The sequence below is a fragment of the Cervus canadensis genome, chromosome 28 (genome assembly GCF_019320065.1).
Source record: "Cervus canadensis isolate Bull #8, Minnesota chromosome 28, ASM1932006v1, whole genome shotgun sequence".
NCBI classification, from domain to species: domain Eukaryota; kingdom Metazoa; phylum Chordata; class Mammalia; order Artiodactyla; family Cervidae; genus Cervus; species Cervus canadensis.
Genome location: NC_057413.1, coordinates 19,588,195 through 19,614,410, shown reverse-complemented (window position 1 = coordinate 19,614,410; position 26,216 = coordinate 19,588,195). Strand labels below are relative to the sequence as shown.

The 26,216-nt window shown below is 44.3% G+C and overlaps 1 protein-coding gene across 10 annotated transcripts in view; it reads right to left on the bottom strand.

Annotated features, from left to right (window-relative positions):
- LOC122429593 (BOLA class I histocompatibility antigen, alpha chain BL3-7-like) overlaps window positions 1-26,216 on the bottom strand; it is a 425,948-nt gene that overhangs the window by 380,208 nt on the left and 19,524 nt on the right. The window contains exons 1-7 of one of the 10 annotated variants that reach the window (XM_043450039.1): window positions 6,023-6,597; window positions 5,527-5,802; window positions 4,643-4,918; window positions 4,425-4,526; window positions 3,960-3,992; window positions 3,771-3,818; window positions 3,202-3,620 (exon numbers count right to left, since the gene is read on the bottom strand). The exons of 5 other annotated variants lie outside the window; for them this stretch is intronic. In XM_043450039.1, the coding sequence (XP_043305974.1) occupies window positions 3,616-3,620; window positions 3,771-3,818; window positions 3,960-3,992; window positions 4,425-4,526; window positions 4,643-4,918; window positions 5,527-5,802; window positions 6,023-6,554 (1,272 nt within the window). In that variant the 5' untranslated portion in view covers window positions 6,555-6,597 and the 3' untranslated portion in view covers window positions 3,202-3,615. 4 more of the 10 variants (XM_043450043.1, XM_043450050.1, XM_043450048.1 and 1 more) reach the window with 4 other exon arrangements.

The window sequence follows — 26,216 nt, the reverse complement described above, 5'->3', positions numbered from 1 at the left end:
ACTCAACATTTAAAAAACTAAGATCATAGCATCCAGTCCCATCACTTCAAGGCAAATAGAAAGGGAAAAAGTGGAAGCAATGACAGATTTTATTTTCTTGGGCTCCAAAATCACTGCAGACAGACTGCACTCATGAAAGTAAAAGACACTTGCTCCTTGGAAGGGAAACTATGACCAACTTTGACAGCATATTAAAAAGCAGAGACATCACTTTGCCAACAAAGATCCATATTGTCATAGCTACGGTTTTACCAGTAGTCACATACAAATGTGAGAGCTGGACCACGAGGAAACCTGAGGGCCAAAGAACTGATGCTTTCAAATTGTGGCTCTGGATAAGACTCTTGAGAGTCCCTTGGACAGCAAGGAGATCAAACCAGTCAATCCTAAAGGAAATCAACCCTGAATACTCATGGGAAGGACTGATGCTAAAGTTGAAACTCCGATACCTTGGCCACCTGAAGGGAAGAGCCGACTCATTGAAAAAGACCCTGATGCTGGGAAAGATAGGACACAAAAGGAGAAGGTGGGGACAGAGGATGAGATGATTAGATAGCATCACTGAGCCAATGGATATGACCTTGAGCAAACTCCGGGAGATAGCATAGGACAGGGAAGCCTGGCATGCTGCAGTCCGTAGGGTCCCAAAGAGTCAGACATGACTTAGCAACTGAACAACAGGGACAGATACGAGATGCAGGAACTGAGATCACAAAATCAGTTCTTGAAAATAATCTCTCTAAAGACCCATTCCACTCGCTTCCCTGGAGCACAAAGGGTCTCAATTCTCCTCCCTGCGCCTCCTCAGGGTGTGTCAAAAGTCAACAGCTGTAGCAGCCCAGAATTCAATCTCTGGAGAGGCAGATGGTAGATGCCCTCAGCAAGTGCCAATTTTAGCTGACACACTCATGTGTAAACTCTATTACCTCTCACTTTCTGCACAACCTCTTGTTCTCCCTGAGTTAACAATTACCTTTGTGTTTGCTGATTATGTTCTATGAAGCTCTCAGAAATTCAGCTCTAATGATTGCTCTGTTTGCATGACTCTTTCAAGAAGTGTGGATACTTTGGATATTCCATCAGTTTTTCCTTTTTTGGGAATATCGTCCCGAGCCCTTATGATGTGCTCCCACCTGGTCTGGATTGTTCTGCACCTGGAGCAGAGCCATCATCCTAGGATCTCCCTCCACCACCATCTGGGCGGCACTTTAAAGTGATGTGGATACTGCATAGCACAGGGAGCTTTACCCAGCACTCTCCAATGGTGTAAATGGGGAAAGAATCTAAGAAAGACTAGATATATTTAGAGCTGATGCACTGTATCATACAGCAGAAAGTAATATAGCATTGTAAATCAATTACACTCTGATGAAAAGAAAACAAAACAGACAAGTAAGCAAGCAGATCTCCACCCTGGATGTCATTTATTAGTCACTTGTTCTTTGAGCCAAACCCAAGTGCCTGCAAGGTACCAGGTCAAGTTCCAGTTCCAGATCTTTGCTCTAACAATTGAAATTTGACATTCTTGTCCATCCCTCTCTCCCCTTCACCTGATTAGGAGCATTTCCAGATTAGGAGAATTCCACACTGAAAGAGTCTTGGTAGGAGGCAGAGACCACCTTCCTCCATTAAAGAAGAAAACCCACTTTCCCAAATATTCTTGCCAGAGCACACAGCATGAAGCTGAGGTCCCACCACTCAGGTGACCACATGTCAGACTCTACTCAGGCCGTTGTGACACAGAGAAGCTGGAACTAGGCAGGATGCATCTGACAAGGGTGTCGAGAGTGGGAGTCACACCACCTCCAGTTGTCAGGAGCCTCAGTGATAGCCGTCCTCAGCGCAGGGTCCACGTCCAGCACGAGGGGCTCACTGTGTGAGCAGTGACACTGTGCCCCAATGGGGGCGAAAGTTCCTTTGTGGGACCTGGCATGGAGTGGACACTGTGGGTCCTGTTCCCGTGGAGCCATATATATATAGTACTGTATGTCTAACTTAATTTGGATCCCATTGTTAGCTCCAAGAATGAGTGAGGAGAACTCAACTTGGAGAATAGTTTCAGAGAGCAAGGATTTCATTACGCTGAAATGTGAATGACTGCCTAAGTCTTCAGGTGGAATAAAAACTACATTATTTCTCAACATCACATCTCATAATTGACAATATGGGTCTTCCCTTTTCTTTCTGAAGGAAAGAAAATGCTTTTAAATGTGGATTTAAGACCCACTCTTTCATATACCTCAGGGGTTCCCAAATTGGCTGATCATCAGAATTGCTTGTGGGGCTTCTTACAAAATGCTCAGTCTCTCCCCAGAACCACCTTCTCAGAGTATTAGGACAAGACCAAGGGATTGCTTATTTAACAACCTCTGTGTGTGAGGCTGATATACAGCATGTGGGAATCCTGGTCTACATACATTCTTGCTACTAAGAGTGTGATCTGAAGACCAGCAGCATCAGCATCAAGCTTATTACAAATGCAGATTCTCAGGCTCTACTCCCGACTGTCTAGATTTAATGAGGGTCCAGGGGAGCACCAGCATCCCCACCCTGGACCCCGCACTAATCCTACAGGCTCCTCTGCTGCATTGCTTACCCTTCACCTCCGGATTCTGCACAGCAGTTAGACTGACGCTTCCAGCGAGCAGTCACACTGGGTCATCTTCTATTCAAACCATCTTATGAGTCCACATCTTTCACAGACATAAGACACCTTCCAATATGCTGGAGGCCCACATGATCTGGCCAGACACTGGATCTCATCTCAGTTCCTTGTTCCTCCACCCACACCTGCCTCCTGCTCTTCCTTGAACACAGACACTCTCCTGCCCTCCTGCATTTGCACTGGAGGCTCCTCTGCCTGGAGAGAACTTCCCACAGACATCCTAGTGGACATTCTTTCATGTCCTTCACATCTTTACTCAAATATCATCTCCTCAATGAGTCCTACACTGACCACCCTAGTAAAACAGCCACATTCCTTGTACCCACACACATACTCTAGGTCACCTTCATCAAAGAACTTGCCAATCCTTAGGCAGACACTTTCCTCACTTATTAGGCTCACTCTGCCCCCGCTCAACAGAACATAGGGCACAGGGCCAACAATGTGTGTCTGTTTTTAGTTCACTGAGGTTTCACAGATGCAAAAGTAACCGTCATCTAACACACAACAAAGAACAGATGAAGGAATGATCAGTGTACACACCTCTGTATTCTATCTTTATTAGTGTGAACTCAGGCCACTTGCTCTCTCATGGCAGCTACAGCACAACATGCATTCACTCTGACATCAATGCTGCCTGTACTTTCCCCACAAGAGCTGATCACCTCTCCCTCCCACACTGACCAGTCTGCACTCTACACATAACGATATTTTCTCTTCAGAAAAGATCCGAGGCTAACAGGTCGCATATTCCAACCTGCTGTGACTATTAGGCATTGCCTTATAAATCCAGGAGTTTGAATTGGAAGAGGTTGGCAGTCTCCCCACCTCTTCATGTTATGCTAATAGGAGCACAGACACATTCAGATGCAGCTTCAGAAAGAGGGGTCTGGGGATCTGACGTCACAAAGTGGGATGAAGCATCACTCAGTCCCCACAAGGCAGCTGTCTCACACTGTGAGAGAAAAGAATCAGGAACCAGTTCAGGTCGGTCATGTAAGGGCTGACCCCAACACGCTCACATGTCCCACTCAAAGATCCCCACCACCCAGTGTGTCCCCTCTTCCACAATTCTTCTCCCAATCTAGATTCTCCAGGGTCTCACCTTTAGAAACCGTGACAGACACATCAGAACCCTGGGCACTGTCACTGCCTGGAGGAGAACAAAACCAGGATGTGGTCAGAACCCATAGAAGAGAAACTAGAGAAGGAACTTTGAGGAGGGTGAGTCCCCCAGGGCCTCCTGTCTGCACCCTCACAAGGGTCTCAGGAATCACACTCCCTCTGTACTTACTTGCAGCCGGGGTGTAGGTCTGTCCTTTTTCACCTGTGAGAAGAAAATATCACATGAGAGACCATGGAGCAGACTGAGTCATGAGACCCTAGAAGAACTCCCTAGTCCTGGATGACAAAAAACTTCTCAGAACTGTAACCAAAAATCCAGGACAGGCTCAGGAACATGAAAAAAAGAGATGTGGTGACACTGAACCACCTGCCCTCCTGGAGGTCTGTCCTCAGCAGGGACATTCCCTCCTGACCTCCAAATGCTGAGAAACAGGCCCCCAACTGGAATTATGAAGATGAAAAACTTGTCTTTCATTTTCACATGTACTTTACAAAAGGGCCAGTCTTAGCATCAGCTCAGATTCCACAAGTGTGTGGAGGGTACTTTCCAGGAAGGAGGCAGGCAAACTTCCACCTGGGCTGGAAACCTGCCCACTGAGACAAGAAAACTCAGATCCCTCCCTCCCTTCCCTACCTGAGTGCTTCTTCCTCCAAATCACAGCTCCAGTCACCACAGCAAACATTAGGAGAACCAGGCCAACAATGATGCCCATGATGACGGAGGGCTGAGGAGGTTCTGTGGAAGAAAGGGAAGGGGCCCAGACTTCAGGTTTCAGTCCTGACCTTGCTGATGGTGTCCAGAAGGGTTCCTGCTTTATCTGAGAGGAAGCTCCACCCCACCCTGCTCCTTACCCCATCTCAGGATGAGGGGCTCCTGAAGCCCCTCATGCTGCACACGGCACATGTATCTCTGTTCCTCTCCAGAAGGCACCACCAGGGCTGCCCACTTCTGGAAGGTTCCATCCCCTGAAGGCCTGGTCTCCACAAGCTCCATGTCCTGAGTCTGGTCCTCCCCATCTCGCTGCCAGGTCAGTGAGATCTCCTCAGGGTAGAAGCCCAGGGCCCAGCACCTCAGGGTGACCTCACGGTCAGAGATGGGGTGATGAGTCACATGTGCCTTTGGAGGGTCTAAAGGGGAAGAATCAGAAAATTCACACTCCATGGGCCACTGAAGCAGAACCACGTGACCATGCTGAGAATGGACAAGATCATGGGTTTGAAAGAACCAGCACAAACACCAGACACCAACCTGGACTCTGGGGTCTGGGAAAAACCTCCTAGTCCTTGGAAAATTCTGGAGTCAGGGTGAGTGCTAAGGTAGGAGACCCCATGTAAGGGGAAAATACAGAGTAATGGTCCTGATTTGGGTGGAGGCTGAATATCTCAGAAAAGCTGAAGTCTGGCCTCCTAAGTTGATCTCAGGGTGAGAACAGGCCTTGAGAGAGAAAGTCATGATTTACAAGATGGCAGTCAGGGTCAAAGGGCACCGCTGACCAGTTATTTCAGGGATGCTTTTCTGCTTCTTCTCAAAACACACCAATGCTTTAACTGTCTTTCAGAGAAGTGGGGCCACTGGTGTGTCACTGTCTTCTACAGAATATAAAAACCTGGGGGGATTCCCCCATCTCCAGACAAGAAGTTTGGGCGGTGTTCTCAGAAGGATCCCATTTTCCTCACCTCGTGGAAAGCTGGCTCCAGCCTGAGAGGAGATCAGGGAGGCCCGGTGCCCCGCGTACCTGCGCGCAGCAGCGTGTCCTTCCCGTTCTCCAGGTGTCTGCGGAGCCACTGCACGCACTTGACCTCCAGGTAGTTCCGTAGGTACTCTGCCTCACCGGAGATTTCCCAGTTGTGCCTGGTGATCTGAGCCACCGTGTCCGCCGCGGTCCAGGAGCGCAGGTCTTCGTTCAGGGCGATGTGATCTCTGCCGTCATAGGCGAACTGCCAGAACCCTTGGAGGAGGCGCCCGTCCGGCCCCACGTCGCAGCCAAACACCCACTGGAGGGTGTGAGACCCTAACCCTCCCCGACCACCCGCGGTGATTAAACACAAACTGAAGATGAAACCGGGTCAAGTCCCCGCCCCCCACGTCCCCCGGCTCCTCCCGAGTCGGGGAGAGAGGGGCGGTGAGGTCCCGCAATGTCGGGGGTGATCCTCGGACCCAGAGATTCGGGGCGACCCCAGCCAGTCCCTGGGGATGGGAGTCGTGACCTGGACCCGGGCCCTCTCGCTCACCGGCCTCGCTCTGGTTATAGTAGCCGCGCAGGTTGTTCAAGGTGAATCGGGATCTCCGTTGACCTTCCTTGGCATCTCGTGTCACCTCTTCCCAGTATTCCGGCCCCTCCTGCTCCACCCACGTCGCCCGCGGCTCCTTCCTCGGATTCGGGGCGTCGCTGTCGAACCACGCGAACTGCGTGTCGTCCACGTAGCCGACGGCAAAGAAACGCGGCTCCCCGAGGCCGGGCGGGGACACGCAGGTGCCGAAATAGCTCAGGGAGTGGGAGCCTGGGGGCGGGGAGGGGTGAGACCCGGCCCGACATTCCTCCCGGCGCGGGTCCCGGGTCAGAGGTGATGGGGCCGGGAGAGGGGAGTGGGCTAGGGGCACGTGAGACCGACAAGGTCGGAGAAGGACCGGGACTTCTTGGGGGAGAGAAAAGGGGGCGGGAAGCAGGGGAGGGACAGAACGGGACCAGGTGGGACAGGATGGGTCTAGCGAGGGCGGCGGGGTGGCTCCTTCCCTAGGGGTCCTGCCCTTCTCCCCCGCCATCCCTGGGCGGTCCCCTCGCCCCTCCCCGCAGAGGCCGTTCCCTCCTGACCCCCTACTCACCGGCCCAGGTCTCGGTGAGGACCAGGACCCCTGAGAGCAGCAGGAGGAGGGTTCGTGGCCCCATGATCCGTATCCTCCGGGTCTAGGGAGAAACTGAGTCCCGGCCGAGGGTTGGGGTGGGGGTGGGCGTGGGCGTGGGTACCGGTGAACTTTATAACCTGGAACCACGGGGCCGCCGATTGGCTTCTAGAAACCAGACACCCAATGGGAGTGAGAACTAGGGCCGCGACACGAGTGTCCTGGCAGAAAGGCACAACACGACTGTCCCGGCAGAAAAGCAGAACACAGTTTGCGAAAAGAAAGTTTAACTCGAGGAGACTAGGGATCCCAACACAGACAGTCCCCGCCCCAAACAAGGCCCTTGACTCTGAGACGCTGAGATCCTGAGAACCAGATGTGGTACCTGGGACTTTGCCCTGATCCCTCTTCTCCTGCACCGAGAACTCTGCAGTCACACTGTCCCTGAGTCCTGGCCCGGCGACTCTGTAGTCAGATAGTTTCAGAACATTTTGGTCAGGATATTTATACAGTCCTACAAATTAGTGAGGATCCCAAGGATAATTTTGTTTATGTGGTTACTTCTATTGATATTTTCCATAGTAGAAATAACAGTTTAAGCATTTTAAACTAACTTATTTAGAATAATGTTAATAACCCATGATTTTTATATGAAAAATAACAATTTCTCCAGATAAACTCTATAGTGGGAACAGTGGGAGTTTTTTCATTATTATATTTTTGCAAGTCTTTTCCTTGTCCATCTCACTGGATTTTATGCTTGCTTTTTCATTGAATCCCTTATTTTGATTGAAATCTATGAAAATAAAAAGGACCACACATATGTAGGAGTAATATTTTTTTAATAATCTTTCCTGTTATTTGTGGATGTTTATCTTTGATATGAGACTAAAACTACGCAAGTGATAGTTTCTTAAAAGTTATCTTCTCAGAGGACCTGAAACAATATCACTATTTCCTATTCTGTTACATTAAAATATGTAAGCCTGTTTTGCACACTGGATGTCACTTGTACTAATGTAAGATTTTTAAAAAGTAATTCATTGTTTCACTAAGTTTGATAGATATTCCAGTGTCATTCCTTCTTTCAAATAAAAATTGCAAAAAAAGAGGATAGTTCAGCTCATACAAATGATTTTCCTTGGGACATAGGACTTTGGAATGTAGCAGAAATGCTTGATGTATACTTCCCATGTCATCATAGAAGATAGTTCTTTTTAAGAAAAATAACCACTTATTAGCATTTTGAGATATGACTGCAAACCTATTATTTTCCTAAAAGAAGCAGCTCATTTTTACAGTAGGGAAAACAACAGAGAAATGTTTGTGCAAGGCATATATTAAGACTAGAACACCATTTTCTGAATTTTGCTTAAGCATGAAAAACTTGAAAGGCCAACATTCACACCATTTTTTTTTTAAGTATTGATAGTTTTTAATACTATGAAATAGCAAACCAGGGAAACAGGAGAGGAACCCGTATTAAGTATTAGCAGTCAATAAAGTCTCAAATGATGTTAAGACAGTAGATACCAGGTAATCCAGAAAGATTGTTCTTAGGGAAAGAATTGCAAATGCAACATTTCTGAAGGAAGCATTAAAAACGGTTAGAGCATATATGTCATTAAAATGTTATACTCAAAATGAGGAAGCTGACATTCAGATTGACCCAAAATAATTCTCGAAAGGAGCATAAGATTTATTAATATTAAATCTCATTAATAACTTTAATGAGAAGATTATTAAGAAGAAGTGTCAAGAATATACTGAAGAACTCTACAAAACAGACCTTAAAGACCCATATAATCATGATGGTGTGACACTGACCTAGAGGCAGATATCCTGGAGGGTGAAGTCAAGTGGGCCTCAGGAAGCATCACTACAAACAAAACTAGTGGAGGTGATGGAATTCCGACTGAGCTATTTCAAATCTTAAAAGATGATGCTGTTAAAGTGGTGCACTAGATATGCTGGCAAAATTGGAAAATTCAGCAGTGGCCATAAGACTGGAAAAAGTCTGTTTCATTCCAATCCCAAAGAAGGGCAATGCCAAAGAATCTTCAACCTACCACAAAATTGCACTCATTTGACACACTATAAGATTATGCTCAAAATTCTCCAAGCTCAGGTTCAACAGTATGTGAACCAAAACCTTCCATATGTTCCAGCTGGATTTAGAAAAGGCAGAGGAATCAGAGATCAAATTGCCAATATCGATTGGATCATAGAAAAAGCAAGAGAGTTTAAGAAAAACATCTGCTTCATTGACTACACTAAAGCCTTTGACTGTGTCAGTTCAGTTCAGTTCAGTCGGTCAGTCGTGTCTGACTCTTTGCGACCCCATGAACCGCAGCACACCAGGCCTCCCTGTCCTTCACCAACTCTTGGAGTCCACCCAAACCCATGTCCATTGTGTCAGTGATGCCATCCAACCATCTCATCCTCTGTCATCCCATCTCCTTCTGCCTTCAATCTTTCCCAGTATCATGAGTCAGCTCTCCACATCAGGTGGCCAAAGTATTGGAGTTTCAGCTTCAACATCAGTCCCTCCAGTGAACACCCAGGACTAACTTCCTTAAGGATGGACTGGTTGGATCTCCTTGCAGTCCAAGGGACTCTCAAGAGTCTTCTCCAACACCATAATTCTAAAGCATCAATTCTTCGGTTCTCAGCTTTCCTTATAGTCCAATCTCACATCCATACATGACTACTGGAAAAACCATAGCCTTGACTAGACAGACTTTTGTTGACAAAGTAATGTCTCTGCTTTTTAATATGCTGTCTAGGTTGGTCATAACTTTCCTTCCAAAGAGCAAGCGTCTTTTAAGTTCATGGCTGCAATCAACATCCACAGTGATTTTGGAGCCCAGAAAAATAAAGACAACCACTGTTTCCACTGTTTCCCCATTTATTTGCCACGAAGTGATGGGACTGGATACCATGATCTTAGTTTTCTGAATGTTGAGCTTTAAACCAACTTTTTCACTCTCTTCTTCCACTTTCATCACGAGGCTCTTTAGTTCTTCACCATTTCCCATCAGGGTGGTGTCATCTGCATATCTGAGGTTATTGATATTTCTCCCAGCAATCTTGATTCCAGCCCAGCATTTCTCATGATGTACTCTGCATATAAGTTAAATAAGCAGGGTGACAATATAAAGCCTTGACATACTCCTTTTCCTGTTTGGAACCAGTCTGCTGTTCCATGTCCTGTTCTAACTGTTGCTTCCTGACTTGTATACAGATTTAGCAGGAGGCAGGTCAGGTGGTCTGGTCTTCCCATCTCTTTCAGAGTTTTCCACAGTTTATTGTGATCCACACAGTCAAAGGTTTTGGCATAGTAAATAAAGCAGAAATAGATGTTTTTCTAGAACTCTCTTGCTTTTTCAATGATCCAGCGGATGTTGGCAATTTGATCTCTGGTTTCTCTGCCTTTTGTAAAACCAGCTTGAACATCTGGAAGTTCACAGTTCACATATTGCTAAAGCCTGACTTGGAGAATTTTGAGCATTACTTTACTAGCGTGTGAGATGAGTGCAATTGTGCAGTAGTTTCAGTGTTCTTTGGCATTACCTTTCTTAGGGATTGGAATGAAAACTGACCTTTTCCAGTCCTGTGGCCACTGCTGAGTTTTCCAAATTTGCTGACATGTTGAGTACAGCACTTTCACAGCATCATCTTTTAGAATTTGAAAAGGCTCAACTGGAATTCCATCGTCTCCACTAGCTTTGTTCATAGTGATGCTTCCTGAGGCCCACTTGACTTCACATTCCAGGATGTACGGCTCTAGGTGAGTGTGAGTGATCACACCTTCGTGATTATCTGGATTGTGAAGATCTTTTTTGTACAGCTCTTCTGTATATTCTTGCCACCTCTTATTAATATCTTCTGTTTCTGTTAGGCCATACCATTTCTGTCCTTTATTGAGCCCATCTTTGCATGAAATGTTCCCTTGGTATCTCTAATTTTCTTGAAGAGATCCCTAGTCTTTCCCATTCTATTGTTTTCCTCTATTTCTTTGCATTGATCGCTAGGAAGGCTTTCTTATCTCTCCTTGCTATTCTTTGGAACTCTGCATTCAAATGGGTATATCTTTCCTTTTTTCCTTTGCTTTCCGCTTCTCTTCTTTTTATAGCCACTTGTAAGGCCTCCTCAGACAGCCATTATGCTGTTTTGCATTTCTTTTTCTTGGAGATGGTCTTGATCCTTGTCTCCTGTACAATGTCATGAACCTCCATCCATCAGGCACTCTGTCTATAAGATCTAGTCCCTTAAATCTATTTCTCACTTTCACTGTATTGTCATAAGGGTTTTGATTTAGGTCATACCTGAATGGTCTAGCGCTTTTCCCCACTTTCTTCAGTTTAAGTCTGAATTTGGCAATAAGGAGTTCATGATCTGAGCCACAGTCCACTCCCGGTCTTGTTTTTGCTGACTGTGTAGATCACAACAAACTGTGAAATATTCTTCAAGAGATGGGAATACCAACCACTTTACCTACCTCCTGCAAAACCTATATGCAGGTGAGGAAGCAAGAGTTAGAACTGGACATGGAACAACAGACTGGTTCTAAATTGGTAAAGGAGTATGTCAAGGCCGTCACCCTGCTTATTTAACTTCTATGCAGAGTACACCATGTGAAATGCCAGGCTTGATGAAGCAACGCTGGAATCATGATTGCTGGGAGAAATATCAATAACCTCAGATACACAGATGACACCACCATTCTGGCAGAAATCAAAGAACTAAAAAGCCTCTTGAGGAAGGAGAAAAAAGAGAGTGAAAAAGTAGGCTTACAGCTCAACATTCAGAAAACTAAGATCATGGCATTTGATCCCATCACTTAATGGCAAATAGATGGGAAAACAATGGAAACAGTCAGAGACTTTATTTTTGGGGGCTCCAAATTCACTGCAGATGGTGACTGAAGCCATGAAATTAAAAGATGCTTGCTCCTTGGAACAAAACCTATGACCAACCTAGACAGCGTATTAAATGCAGAGACATTACTATGCTAACAAAGGTCCATCTAGTCAAAATGTTGGTTTTTCCAGTAGTCATGTATGGATGTGAGAGTTGAACTATAAAGAAAGGTGACCAACAAAGGATTGATGCTTTTGAACTGTGATGTTGGACTCTTGAGAGTCCCTTGGAATGCAAGGAGATCCAACCAGTCCATCCTAAAGGAAATCAGTCCTGAATATTCATTGGAAGGACTGATGCCGATACTGAAGTTCCAATTCTTTGGCCACCTGATGCAAAGAGCCAACTCATTAAAAAAGACCCTGCTGCTGGGAAAGATTGAAGGCAGGAGGAGAAGGGGATAACAGAGGATAAGATGATTGGGTGGCAAAACTGATTCAATGGATATGAGTTTGAACAAGCTCCTGGCGATGGTGAAGGACAGGGAAGCCTGGCATGCTGCAGTGCATGACGTCACAGAGTTGGACAAGACTGAGCAACTGAACAGTAAAAATAATGTTAAATAAGTTCCTTTCAGAAAAACAAAGAAATTTGGAAGTTTGAAGACACACTGAGAATAATTATTGTTCTCAGATGATGTTCAGACTTCTAAAGGTCCCTAAAAAGACAGTTTACTGTTGCTACTTTTATCACCTTTCATTTGTGTTTTTTTCTTCATTTGTTCTGTAATTCATTTTCTCCCCAGGAAAATGTGCACGACTACTCAGAAATGTCACAATAAGATTTCATTTCAATAATTCCACATAAAATGTTGTACAGTTAGGATAAACATGAATAAAGAGAAAGCACCAGATCCAAAACTGTAGGAGTCCTCTGCTTTGCTTGGTCTGTGTGACTAGAAGTTCAAAGGGCAATGACTTAAGTTTGCAATGATTAAAATTTGATTATCCTCTTTCACTTCTGACCTACCACATTGAAGCTATTATATATTTATACTAAATGGACAAAATACTCTAATATGATCTTCTTTGACAGTTTCCTGGGAGAAATGTTTAAATCTAAACTGAATGTGTTTGTGAATACTGGTGGCAGCTGGAATACCTTTACAATGCAGACTGCAAGCAACAAATTGCCCTTTCTGTCTTGAATCACAGCTAACTTCAGTTTATAAGTAGTGTTAAGAGATGTTATACTAGTTTCATCACAATGTCAGACAAATCTGAGTTCAGTTCCAACATTCGCCACTGTTATACATCTGTCTATCTACCTACCTATCAGTCTATTTGTCATAGTCTTCATCTACCTTTCAACCTACTATAAATATTCAATACTGATCATGACAATCACAATAAAAATATCTAGTTGTATCTCTTTATTCACAAATGCGATGAATCCGATGACATAGCCAAAATCATAGGCCTAGCTTATTGGTAATAATCCATAGCCCTTTTATTGTTGTTGTCCAACTCTGTTACCCCATGGACTGCAGCACGCCAGGCTTCCCTGTCCTTCACTACTCCCTGAAGTTTGTTCAAACTCATGTCCATTGAGTCGGTGATGCCACCCAACCATCTCATCCTCTGTCATCCCCTTCAACTCCTGCCTTCAGTCTCCCAGAAGCAGGGTCTTTTCCAATAATTCTTTCTTCAAATCAAGTGGTCAAAGTATTGGAGCTTCACCTTCAACTTCAGTCCTTCCAGTAAAAATTTGGGGTTGATTTCCTTTAAGATTGGCTGGTTTGATCTCCTTGCAGTCCAAGGGACTCTCAAGAGTCTTCTCCAACACCACAGTTCAAAAGCATTAATTCTTTGGCACTCAGCTTTCTTTAGTCCAATTCTCACATCCATACATGGATCCTGGAAAAACCATAGCTTTGTCTAGATGGCCCTTTGTGGCAAAGTAGTGTCTCTGCCTTTTAATATGCTGTCTAGGTTCTTCATAGCTTTTCTTCCATGGAGCAAGCATCTTTTAATTTCATGGCTGCAGTCACCATCTACAGTGATTTTGGAGCCCCCAAAAATAAAGTCTCGGACTGTTTCCATTGTTGTCCCATCTATTTGCCATGAAGTGATAGAACCAGATGCCATGATCTTAGTTTTCTGAATGTTGAGTTTTAAGCCAACTTTTTCACTCTCCTTTTTCACCTTCCTCAAGAGGCCCTTTAGTTCCTCTTTGCTTTCTGCCTTTAGGGTGGTGTCATCTGCCTATCTGAGGTTTCTCTCAGCAATCTTGATTCCAGCTTGTGCTTCATCTAGCCACGAATTTCACATGAGGTATTCTGCACATAAGTTAAATAAACAGAGTCACAATATACGGCCTTGACGTACTCTTTTCCTAATTTGGAACCAGTCAGTTGTTCCATGTCCAGTACTAACTGTTGCTTCTTGACCTGCATACAGATTTGGCAAGAGGCGGTCAGGTGGTCTGGTATTCCCATCTCTTTAAGAATTTCCCACACTTTGGTGTAATCCACACAGTCAAAGACTTTGGCTTAGTCAATAAAGAAAATGTTTTTCCGGAATTCTCTTGCTTTTTCAATGATCCAACGGATGTTGGCAATTTGATCTCTGGCTCCTCTGCCTTTTCTAAATCCAGCTTGAACAGCTGAAAGTTCTCAGTTCACATACTGCTAAAGCATAGCTTGAAGGATTTGGAGCATAATCTTGCTAGCCTGTGAAATGAGAGCAATTGTGTGGTAGTTTGAAGATTCTTTGGCATTGCCTTTCTTTGGGATCGGATTGAAAACTGACCTTTCCCAGTCCTGTGGCCATTGCTGAGTTTTCCAAATTTGCTGACATATTGACTGAAGCACTTTTACAGCATCATTTTTTATGATTTGAAATAGCTCAGCTGGAATCCCATCACCTCCACTGGCTTTGTTCATAGTGATGCTTCCTAAGACCCACTTGACTTCACATTCCAGGATATCTGTCTCTACATGAGTGATCACACCATCATGGTTATCCAGTTCATTAAGATCATTTCTGTATAGTTCTTCTGGAAGTATTCTTGCCACCTCTTCTTAATATCTTCTGCTTCTGTTAGGTCCGTACTGTTTCTGTCCTTTATTGTGCCCATCTTTGCATGAAATGTTCCCTTGGTATCTCTAATTTTCTTGTAGAGATCTCTAGTCTTTCCCAATCTATTGTTTTCCTCTGTTTCTTTGTACTGATCATTTAGCAAGGTTTTCTTATCTCTCCTTGCTACTCTTTGGAATTCTACTCCAAGATGGTATATCTTTCGTTTTCTCCTTTGCCTTTTACTTCTCTCCTTTTCTCAGCTATTTGCCAGGCCTCCTCAGACAACCATTTTGCCTTTTTGCATTTCTTTTTCTGCGGGGTGGTTTTGATCAGCACCTCCTGTACAATGTCACGAAACTCTGTTCATAGTTTTTCAGGCACTCTGTCTGTCATATCTAATCCCTTGAATCTATTTGTCACTTCCACTGTATAATCATAAGGGATTTGATTTAGGTCATACCTGAATAGTCTAGTGGTTTGCCCTACTTTCTTCAATTTAAGCCTAAACTTGGCAATAAGGAGTTCATTATCTGAGCCACAGTCAGCCCCAGGTCTTGTTTTTGCTGACTGTACAGAGCTTCTCCATCTTTGGCTGCAAAGAATGTAATCAGTCTGATTTCACTATCTATCATCTGGTGATGTCCATGTGTAGAGTCATTTCTTGTGTTGTTGGTAGATGGAGTTTGCTGTGACCGGTATGTTCTCTTGGCAAAACTCTGTTAGCCTTTACCCTGCTTCATTTTCTACTTCGGGGCCAAACTTGCCTGTTACTCAAGGTATCTCTTGACTTCTTACTTTTGCATTCCAGTAACCTATGATGAAAAGGACACCCTTCTTTTGGCATTAGTTCTAGAGGATCTTGTAGGTCTTCATAGAACTGTTCAACTTCAGCTTCTTTGGCATTAGTGTTTGGGGCATAGACTCGGATAACTGTGTTATTGAATGGCTTGCCTTGGAAATGAATGGAGATCATTCTGTCATTTTTGAGATTCCACCCAAGTTCTGCATTTTGGACTCTTGTTGATGATGAGTGTTGCTCCATTTTTCTAAGAGATTTTCACCCACAGTAGTAGATATAATGGTCATCTGAATTAAATTTGCCCATTCCAGTCCTGATTAGTTCACTGATTCCTAAAATGTCGATGTTCACTCTTGCCGTCTCCTGTTTGATCACTTCCAATTTTCCTTCATTCCTTGACCTAACATTCCTGGTTCCTATACAATATCATTCTTGACAGCATCGGACTTTATTTTCACCACCAGCCACAACTGGGCATTGTTTCCACTTGGGGTCCGCCTCTTCATTCCTTCTGGAGCTATTTCTCCACTCTTCTCCAGTACCATATTGGACACCTACCAGCCTAGAGGTTCACCTTTCTGTGTCATATATTTTTGCTTTTTCATACTGTTCATGGGGTTCTCAAGGCAAGAATAATGAAGTGGTTTGCCATTCTATCCTCCAGTGGGCCACGTTTTGTCAGAACTCTCCACCATGACCTGTCCATCTTGGATGGCCCTACATGGCATGGCTCATAGTTTCACTGAGTTAGATGAAATTAGATTGTCTCCATGTGATCAGTTGGGTTAGTTTTCTGTGACTGTGGTTTTCATTCTGACTGTGCTCTCATGGATGAGAATAAGAGGCTTGTGCAAGTTTCCTGATGCGAGGGACTGGCTGTGGGGAAGGATTTGATTGGCTGGGGGGAAAGTTTTGCCCATCTTGTGCTTGTGGGCAAGGCCATGCTCAGTAAGTCTTTAATCCAGTTTTCTGCTGATGGGTGCACCCGTGTTCCCTTCCTGTACTTAGACCTGAAGCCAAACTATGGTAGGGGTAACAGTGACCTCCTCCAAAAGGACTTATGCCAGCATGCCATGCCTCCCAGGATTATTGCAGTCAAGTGCCCCTGACCCCACGGCAGGCCACTGCTGACCCATGCCTCCGCCAAAGACTCCCTCACACTCACAGGCAAGTCTGGCTCAGTCTCTGGTGGGGACACTGCTCCTTTCTCCTGGGCCCTGGCATGCACAAGGTTTTGTTTGTGCTCTCCAAGAGCCTCTGTTTCCCCAGTCCTGTACAAGATCTGTAATTACATCTCAGTGACCTTCAAAGTCACTTTCCCTGAGGTTACTCTTGTTTTCAGGGCTTCCACTCACAAATGTATCAAGCTAGTCTGATGACTAGCTGGCTTAAAACTCAACATTCAAAAAACTAAGATCATGGCCTCCGGTCCCATCACTTCATGGCAAATAAATGGGAAACAATGGAAACAGTGACAGACTTTATTTCCTTTGGCTCCAAAGTCACTGCAGCCATGAAATTAAAAGACGATTGCTCCTTGGAAGAAAAGCTTTGAACAACCTAGACAGCATGTTAAAAAGCAGAGACATAGGTTTGCCAACAAAGGTCTGTCTAGTCAAAGCTATGGCTTTTCCAGGATTCATGTATGGATGTGAGAGTTGGGCCATAAGGAAAGCTGAGTAGTGAAGAATTGATGCTTTTGAGCTGTGGTGTTGGAGAAGACTCTTGAGAGTCCTTTGGACTGCAAGGAGATCCAGCCAGTCTATCCTATAGGAAATCGGTCCTGAATATTCACTGGAAGGACTGATGCTGAAGTTGAAACTCCAATACTTTGGCCACCTGATGTGAAGAACTGACTCATTGGAAAAGTCCCTGGTGCTGAGATAGATTGAAGGCAGGAGGAGAAGGGAACGACAGAGGATAAGATGGTTGGATGGCATCACCAACTTGATGGACATGAGTTTGAGCAATCTCTGGGAGTTTCTAATGGACAGGGAAACCTGGTGTGCTGCAGTCCCTGGGGTCACAAAGAGTCAGACACGACTGAGCAGCTGAAGTGCCTGAACTGATCTTCATGGTGCTGTTTTCCTTGATCAATGAATGTTAATCTTGATGACATAAACATAAGTGTTTTCTTTGAAGTGAGCATGCTTGGTGAATGTCACCCTTTCTCTAATGATGATCGAAAAGACCTGATACCCTGCAAGAGGAACAGAAGTAAATTACCATGTTATAAAGCAGTATGAAATGGTATGATAGTTCTATAAACTGCTATTAATATTATGCACTTGTCATAGAGTAATTTTTAAAAACCTAGTGTGATCCGAATCTTACCAAGTCTCTTGTTTAACAAGAGCAAAATACAGAGAAGTGCTAAAGTGTATCATGAGGCTTAAATGAGTAAAATTCAGATAGTGGTACTAACAAGCTGATTTCTTCAACAAAATCTTTCAAGAAAGTAAAGCAAATAACAGATGAGGCAAGGAATTAATAGTCCATAGACCTATAGACTGGGCTTCCCTGGTGGTTCAGTGGTAAAGACAGTCTTCAAACTCAGTTCAGTCCTGTTCAGTTGCACTGTTGTGTCTGACTCTTTGCAAGTCAGGAGAGAGATGGGAATACCAGACCACCTGACCTGCCTCTTGAGAATCCTGTATGCAGGTCAGGAAGCAACAGTTAGAAATGGACGTGGAACAACAGACTGGTTCCAAATAGGAAGAGGAGCAGGAAAAGGCTGTATATTGTCACCCTGCTTATTTAACTTATATGCAGAGTACCTCATGAGAAACGCTGGACTCGATGAATCACAAGCTGGAATCAAGAATGCTGGGAGAAATATCAATAACCTCAGATATGCAGATGACACCACCCTTATGGCAGAAAGAGAAGAACTAAAGAGCCTCTTGATGAAAGTGAAAGAGGAGAGTGAAAAGGTTGGCTTAAAGCTCGACATTCAGAAAACGAAGATCATGGGATCCGGTCCCATCACTTCATGGCAAATAGATGGGGAATCAGTGGAAACAGTGCTGACTTTATTTTCTTGGGCTCCAAAATCATGGCAGACGGTGACTGCAGCCATGAAATTAAAAGACGCTTGCTCCTGAAAGAAAAGTTATGGCCAACCTAGACAGCATATTAAAAAGTGAGACATTACTTTGCAAACAAAGGTCCATCTAGTCAAGGCTGTGCTTTTTCCAGTAGTCATGGTTGGATGGCATCACTGACTCATGGACTGGAGTTTGGGTAAACTCCGGGAGTTGGTAATGGACACGGAGGCCTGGCGTGCAGTAGTTCATGGGGTCGCAAAGAGTCGGACACGACTGAGTGACTGAACTGAACTGAAGAGAGGGAGAGAGTACTGGACAGAGGTGGACATATGGGGGATTGGACACATAAGTTTACACGTCTATGTATCACAAGGTCAACTTCTGTCAGGGGCTCACCTTATATTTGTTACCTACAGTGAACTTCCACTAGCGTCCAAATAAGATTAAAAACAAAAAGCAAATCAAGGTAATTTAAAGAAATCCTCTAACTTTGTGAAACATGTTATGACATGTTCTGACAAGGCTAACTTGGAAAGGATGTTTGAATGGGGCTGGTTTGTCATAAGCAGCTGCACACCGCCCTCTGGTGGCCTTGTGAGAAATGGCATGAGTGGGCAGGGCTCCTTGGCTTTGTCAGTGAAAGAGCCAACACTCACACTCGCCACCGTCACAGTCCTGCTGTCAGAGCAAACCCAGTCCTGTGAGATTCAGTGTTTCGGTGGTGTGTTCTAGAGGAAATCACTATCTTGACTAGGACACAAGAGGCCACTTCCTTAGTGTGGTATTTCAGGGAGTGTTGACTGAGCCCCTGAGTCAGGCGCTGGGTCCCCAAGGGAGACTAGACAAGAGGTCACTGCCTCAGGGGACCTGAAGGAAGAGGTTGGGGACATGCTGGGTTCACTTGTCTACACCCCAGCTCTGAGTGTCTGTTGTGGAGAAGTCAGTCTATCCAAGCAGAGCAGTTTGTGGCACTTTTCTCTTTATATTAACAATAAAACAGTTTGAAAATTAGAAACCTTTCACTCAACATATCTGTGTGATTTCATCTAAATTCATATATCTTTCCAAAATATGGGATGAATTCATCTTCCTGATATCTTTTTCACTTCATATAATGAGTAATTATTCCATCCATTGATAACTTTAGAATGTATGGATTTAATGAATTCAATATCAATATTCCTTATGCCACCTTATACTTATGGGCCCTGCTTCTAAGCTCCAGTTCCAGCTTCCCCCACTGGTATCCTGTTCTCCTCTTCAAATGGAGTCCCAATCCTATCATCTCCAGGCACCTTCCAATCTAGAATCACTCTGTGAACTTCCAGAAGACGTTTTCTTCATCCTTTCTCCTGGGATGGCAGGCACTTCCCAATAGGTCCTCTGTGCTGTGGATTCAGAGTTTCTCCCAGACCAAGATGCTGCTCAGCCAAGTCTCAGGCTGCTGTTCGCACGGAGCTTGGCATGTGGTAAAGAGTCAATAAATATTTGAAAACGAAATAAATTGAAATGAGCACTCACTGTTGCTGATAACTTTAACTGGTCTCCCCTCTTGGGAGGGGACTTCCCAGCCTCTCTGTGGTCACAGGAACGTGTTGCTGCTAATGGAGCGGGAGAGGACCTGGTGTGCGTCCTTTCAGACCTGGCCCATCCCTACTCCCCACAGGAACTTCTCCAGGTTCTCGCTCCTTCTGCTGATGGAGGCAGATGGGGATTAACCTCCAAAACACCTGGGAATCCGAGAAGCAGGAGGGGCTCAAAGGGCGCATGCTTGTCCCCAGCACAGGTTTGGGGGTGGACTCCAGGTGTCCTCTGGGGGTGTCTCTAGACTATTCAAAGAATAATGCTTTCACCATCGTCTTTGTGCTGCTCCCCCACAGGGAGTGTCACAGAGTTGGGGAGCCATTCAGTCTCCAGCTTCCCTTTCCTCAGGGTGGGGGGCTTCCAGCAGCTCAGCAGTTACAGAAGATACTTTAAAACGTGGATTTAAGGATGATGAATTCAGGAGGGAAAAGACTTTTATTCATTTATTTTTAAAATTTGTTTTACTGAAGTATGGTCGATTTACAATGTTGTGTTAATTTGTTTTGTACCGCAGTGTGACTGAGTTATATATATATTTTTTTCATATTATTATCCATTATGGTTTATGAAGGAAGGATAAGAATTTTTAATATGTCAACCAGGACGTTTTAAAGAAAACTTACCTTTTTTCCCTGCAAGTATATTGTACTGAAAATAATTACTAGTGAAGTTTGCTGCCGTAATCTCCATTATTGCTAAGGTTTACCTCAAAGCAAATGTCCATGTAGTGAGCAGTCAAAGTATCTCAGTGACCTCAGGGGTTCCAGAGACCACACTCTGAGAGCTGCGGTTCTGAGTAAACCAGACTGTCTCCCAACTGATCCCTGTCCCTCCTCTTTGTTTTAGAGATCTTCTCCTTGAACTGGACTCCCTGTCTCCTTAATCTTAGTGGAAGGCCTTCTTCTGAGCTCCTCTCCAAGAGAAGTGCCCCCCTAGGAACTGATACCACAGAGTGTCCTCGGTCTGGGAAAGGGCATTGGGGGCCAGGTGTTTCCCCTTTGGAACTGGGGACAGTTTGTTCCTAAAGGCACTGCACACACTTACGACCTGGTTTGGTTTTGTTACACACCAGCTTGATATGTCTTCATATCCTTGACAGAAATCTGACATAGTGTCTAAGAGAAATAATCGTGACTCTTTCACCTCCCATGGTCTAATGCATCTGACGTAGATGCATCTGACTTAGGTCCACAAAGCATGAAGGGAAGGCCTGTTTTCCAACAGAATGTTCTGTGATGAAGGAATTGTTCTATATCTGTGCTGTCTAGTCAGGGAGACAATGGCTACATGTGGCTATTTCAGCACCTCAAACTGACTGTTGTGATGAGTACTTTTTATTTTATTTAATGAATCAATTGTTCAAATATTTTTATTTATTTTGTTGAAGTCTAGTTGATTTACAATGTTGTGTTAGTTTCTGCTGTATAGCAAAGTGACTCAGTTATACAATTTATAGGTTCTTCTTTATATCCTTTTCCATTATGATTTATTCCAGGATGTTGAATATGGTTACCTGTGCTATCATTGTTTATCCATTCTATTTTTTTTTAATACTTACTTATTTATTTACTTGGCTGTATTGGGTCTTAGTTGCAATACACAGGATGTTCACTGTATCATGAGGGATCTTTTTCATCCTGGTATGCCGGTTCAGTTGCTCCAAGGCATGTGGAATCTTAGTGCCCTACCCAGAGATTGAACCCTTTTGCCCTGCATTGCGAGAGGGATTCTTAACCACTGGATCACCAGGGAGGTCCCCTGTTCACCCATTCTTTATGTAATAGTTTACATCTAACGAACCCCCAACCCCCAGGCGTTACTTTCCCCAGCCCCCTCCCCCAGCCCCTTCCCTCTTGGCAACAACAAGTCTGTTCTCTGTATCTGTGAGTCTGTGTCTATTTTAATTTTATTTAATTCAAATAGCCATATATGACTAGTCGCCAGCATATCGGACAGTGCGTGTCTAGAATGTCCTTAACTTTCACTCTCTTCCTCCCAAAAGTTATTGTGTGACTCATAGATTGATGCATGTTAACATACATTCTTTGGTAGCTCAGATGGTAAAGCATCTGCCTACAATGAGGGAGACCTGGATTCAATCCCTGGGTCAGGAAATTCCCCTGGAGAAGGAAATGGCAACCCACTCCAGCATTCATGCCTGGAAAATCCCATGAACCAAGGAGCCTGGTGGGATACAGTCCATGGGGTCGCAAAGAGTCGGACACGACTGATTGACTTCACTTTCACTTTATATGAATATAGTGGGTTTGTCTATTTAAGGTACAGCCTTAAAATGTAGCATGCACAGAAAGTTTCATTAATATGTGTTTTAGCAACTAGAATGTTAAGCAGACATTAAGCAGACCACGGTATATCACCTTCAGGTTATAAGTGTTCAAAAGTGCCCATCACTGGAGCTAATTCTTGTCTCTATTATACTGAACTCTTGGTGGTTTCCTTAACCTGGTAAGCATAAGTAGACACAGAAGTGTTCACTCAACCCAAGAGAAAGTATTTGTTGAACACAACAGAAATCAATTACCTTGTAGGACTTGTACATACCTGTATAATTATGAAGCAGAAGCTGTAACCTAAGAATCCACCACCTTAAAATTCTTTAAAAAAAAATAATTTTCTTTGTTTATTTTTGGCTGTGCTGGGTCTTCATTGCTCTGTGGGCTTTTCTCTAGTTGTGGTGAGTGGGGTCTACTCTCTAGTTATGGGACACAGCTTCTTGTTTCAGGGGTTACTCTAGCTGGAAAGAACTAGTTCTATGGTATTCTTCTCCTTCTACACTTTCCTCTCAAATTCAAGCAATTCTTTTTACCTTCACCCTTGGACTCTTGTCTCCTAGACAAAAATATATATGAATATTTTACACTTGGGAAATGAAGAGTTGCATGACCCAAAGATGAAAAATCATAAAAATCCATCAATCTTCTCTGTGTTACTCAAACACTCACAAAGATACAAACACATGCACCTATTCAAACTCAAAGACACATAAACAGTTTTGACAGGACTTCCCAGCTGCAGTGGTTAAGAATTCGCCTGCTAATGCAAGGTCCACACCTTCAATCCTCAGTCAGGGAACTAAGATCCCAGAGGACACAGAGCAACTAAGCTAGCATGCTACAACTATTGAGGTTCACCTGCTCTGGAGCCCATGTGCCACAATCCATGTACGGCAAAGGAGCAAGGAAGCTCCCTCGTGCTACAACTAAGACCCGAAGCAGCCAAACAATTACATATTTAAAAAAAAAAAAAGAATAAAGAGTGGGGAAGGATGTAGTAGAGGGGACAGAGGAGGGAGGAGGAAGTGAGCTGACTCAGGAAGTGGCTTCTGGAGCGTGCAGGGTGGGGGCCACTGAGGTCTGAGCTCAACAGCTTAGACAGAGACGGTTCCAGCACCTGGGCAGCTGCCGGAAGATGAAAGTAAACTAGCAAGTAAGTAAAATCAAATATCTCCTGTGTGAGGATTACAGTTCTTTTGTCCTTTATCACTTTCAACCCTTTGTAACTTATTTTACAGTGAATCTTTATTATGTCCTGTGTTATACATATATATCATAATCAGAATTATAAAGCTTATTTAAATTTTTAAGAAAGAAGGCAGGCGGGAGGCAAGTGAAGAGCTGGGGACACTAGGCTGGACGTCCTGGGCTCCGTGTCTGGGCTCCGGGCAGTGACTCACACGGTCTTTTCTTCTCTTCTCAGGACCGGGTTCCCTGTGGAGGCCAAGCAGAATCTTAGCCTTCTTTTGAGATGTGTGGTCATCTATTAGGACTTTGTCGCCTCTTTGATGCTTTGAAGACAATTTTTGTATTTTCCATGGCATTTTCAGCTATTTGCTGTGGGAAGAATTGTCCGTACATGTCAGCCCATCTTTTCCAGTGGTGGCATTTCTATGGCAGAACAGTTCAGTCGACATATGATGGGTCCTGGAGCAGAGAATGTGCGTCCTCACACTTGACCTGAAGGTGATCGGTCAAGGGTTTTACAAGGGCAAGGTACTTTCAGCTCATTTTTTGAAAGCATTATTTAACTCCACACAAGAGGATTGAGAAGATACTCCAGAATAGACAAAATAACTAATTCATGTTCTCCCTGCATTCCCCAGTCACCCAAGACCTCTACTTAGAAACCATTGCAGTTAGGAATTCCTTATTTCTCGTCTCAGAAATGGACATCTAGACATTAATGAACACTGTTATTTCAGGGAAAGAGCTCAGGGCACAGAGAGGAACAAATTATGTGCAAATTCACATATATGAAGAAGAACTTGCTTTAGAATATAAATAGAACCATTACATTCAGCAATATATAAATAAACAGCAATTTATGTTTTGCAATGAAGGAAAAGTCTAACAGACACCTCTTGAAGATGATATGGAAATACACACAAAATATGCTCAATGTCACATGTTATTAAGACACGCAAATAAAAGCAGCAATGATACATCCTCACACACCTAGTAGAGTAGCTAGAATCCAAGAACGGGTGATGCCCAGCGCTGACCAGGACACGGAGCAGCAGAAACCCTCGCTCACTGGGGCAGGAATAGGAAGCAGCACAGTCGCTAGAAATGAGAGTCAGCAGTTTCTTATGAAGCGACACAGAGACTCTCCATCCAGTCTGCTCATCAGTCTAGCACTTCTCTATCCCATGGGAAAACTTATATTTGCACAAACCCCTGCACACCAGAGTTTATATCAGAGTGCCCCTTAAGTGTGGACTGCACATGGTGACTTCCTTCCAAAGACTATAGTGTGGACAGTGAGGAAGAAAAAATAGAACTTCACAAGGAGAAACCTAGGAAATATATCTTAGGTGGGTGCTGAAGTGATTTTATTAGGGATATTCCAGTGGACACTATAAACCCTTGATGTGTGGAGAATGTCACTTCATCTCTGTGGTCTTCTATCCCAAAACCCAACTCAAATACAGAGACATTCCACACTATGCCTGAGCAATTCTCAAAAACATCCAGGTCATCAAACAAAAAGGGAAGTCTGAGAGACTGTCACAGCCAGAGGAGCCTGAAGGGAACATGATTAGAACCTAATTTATATCATATGTCTTTGATAGGATCTTGGGTCAGCAAATGAAATCCCACCAGGCAAGGAGGGCTTCCAGGGCCCAGCCTTTATCCTCAGCCTCCCGCTCTCTCCCACTTCGTTTCCCTCCAGCCAGCAGAGCAAACAAGGCTTGAGCATCCAGTCTGTGCCAGGCACTGTCCTGACCACTTCCTCCATCAACTCAACCAACTCTCACCACATCCCGAAAACGTCACCCGTTTTGCAGATGCGGATGAGCACAGGGGGGAAATAACTTGTTTGGAGTAACACAGCTAAGAGGGTGGGGGAGGATACTGGGGTCCAGACTGCCCAGGTGGAGCCCCCACTCTCCAGTCTCCAGGGACTTGGTCAGTCCTGTGACACCACCACACCATCCAATATACACACACGACTCCTTATCAGCGGTTTCCCTCTATACAGACCACAGCTGCCCCGTCAACTCCTGTCCAATCTCAAGGCTGATTTCAAATGTCCCCTCCTCAGGAAGGACGTCCTGAGCTGCTCCCAGACTAGAGTGGTGCCCTTGCTCTCTATTCCAAATGCTTATTTTCCAGCTGGACTATTTAGCATCGAAACACACAGGGCATGTTCTTGGGCTTCCTTTGTGGCTCAGCTGGTAAAGAATCTGCCTGCAATGCGGGAGTCCTGTGTTCGATCCCTGGGTTGGGAAGATCCCCTGGAGAAGGGAAAAGCTACCCACTCAATAGCCTGGCCTGGAGAATTCCCTGGACTGTAGTCCATGGGTTTGCAAAGAGTCAGACAGGACTGATTGACTTTCACTTTCACCTAATGCATCCCCAGGGCCTGGCAGAGAGTATGTGGTAAATAAATATCATTTCAGTTAAGGAAGCACCCCAATGTTCATCGCAGCACTGTTTATAATAGCCAGGACATGGAAGCAACCTAGATGTCCATCAGCAGACGAATGGATAAGGAAGCTGTGGTACATATATACCATGGAATATTACTCAGCCATTAAAAAGAATTCATTTGAATCAGTTCTAATGAGATGGATGAAACTGGAGCCCATTATACAGAGTGAAGTAAGCCAGAAAGATAAAGAACATTACAGCATACTAACACATATATATGGAATTTAGAAAGATGGTAATGATAACCCTATATGCAAAAC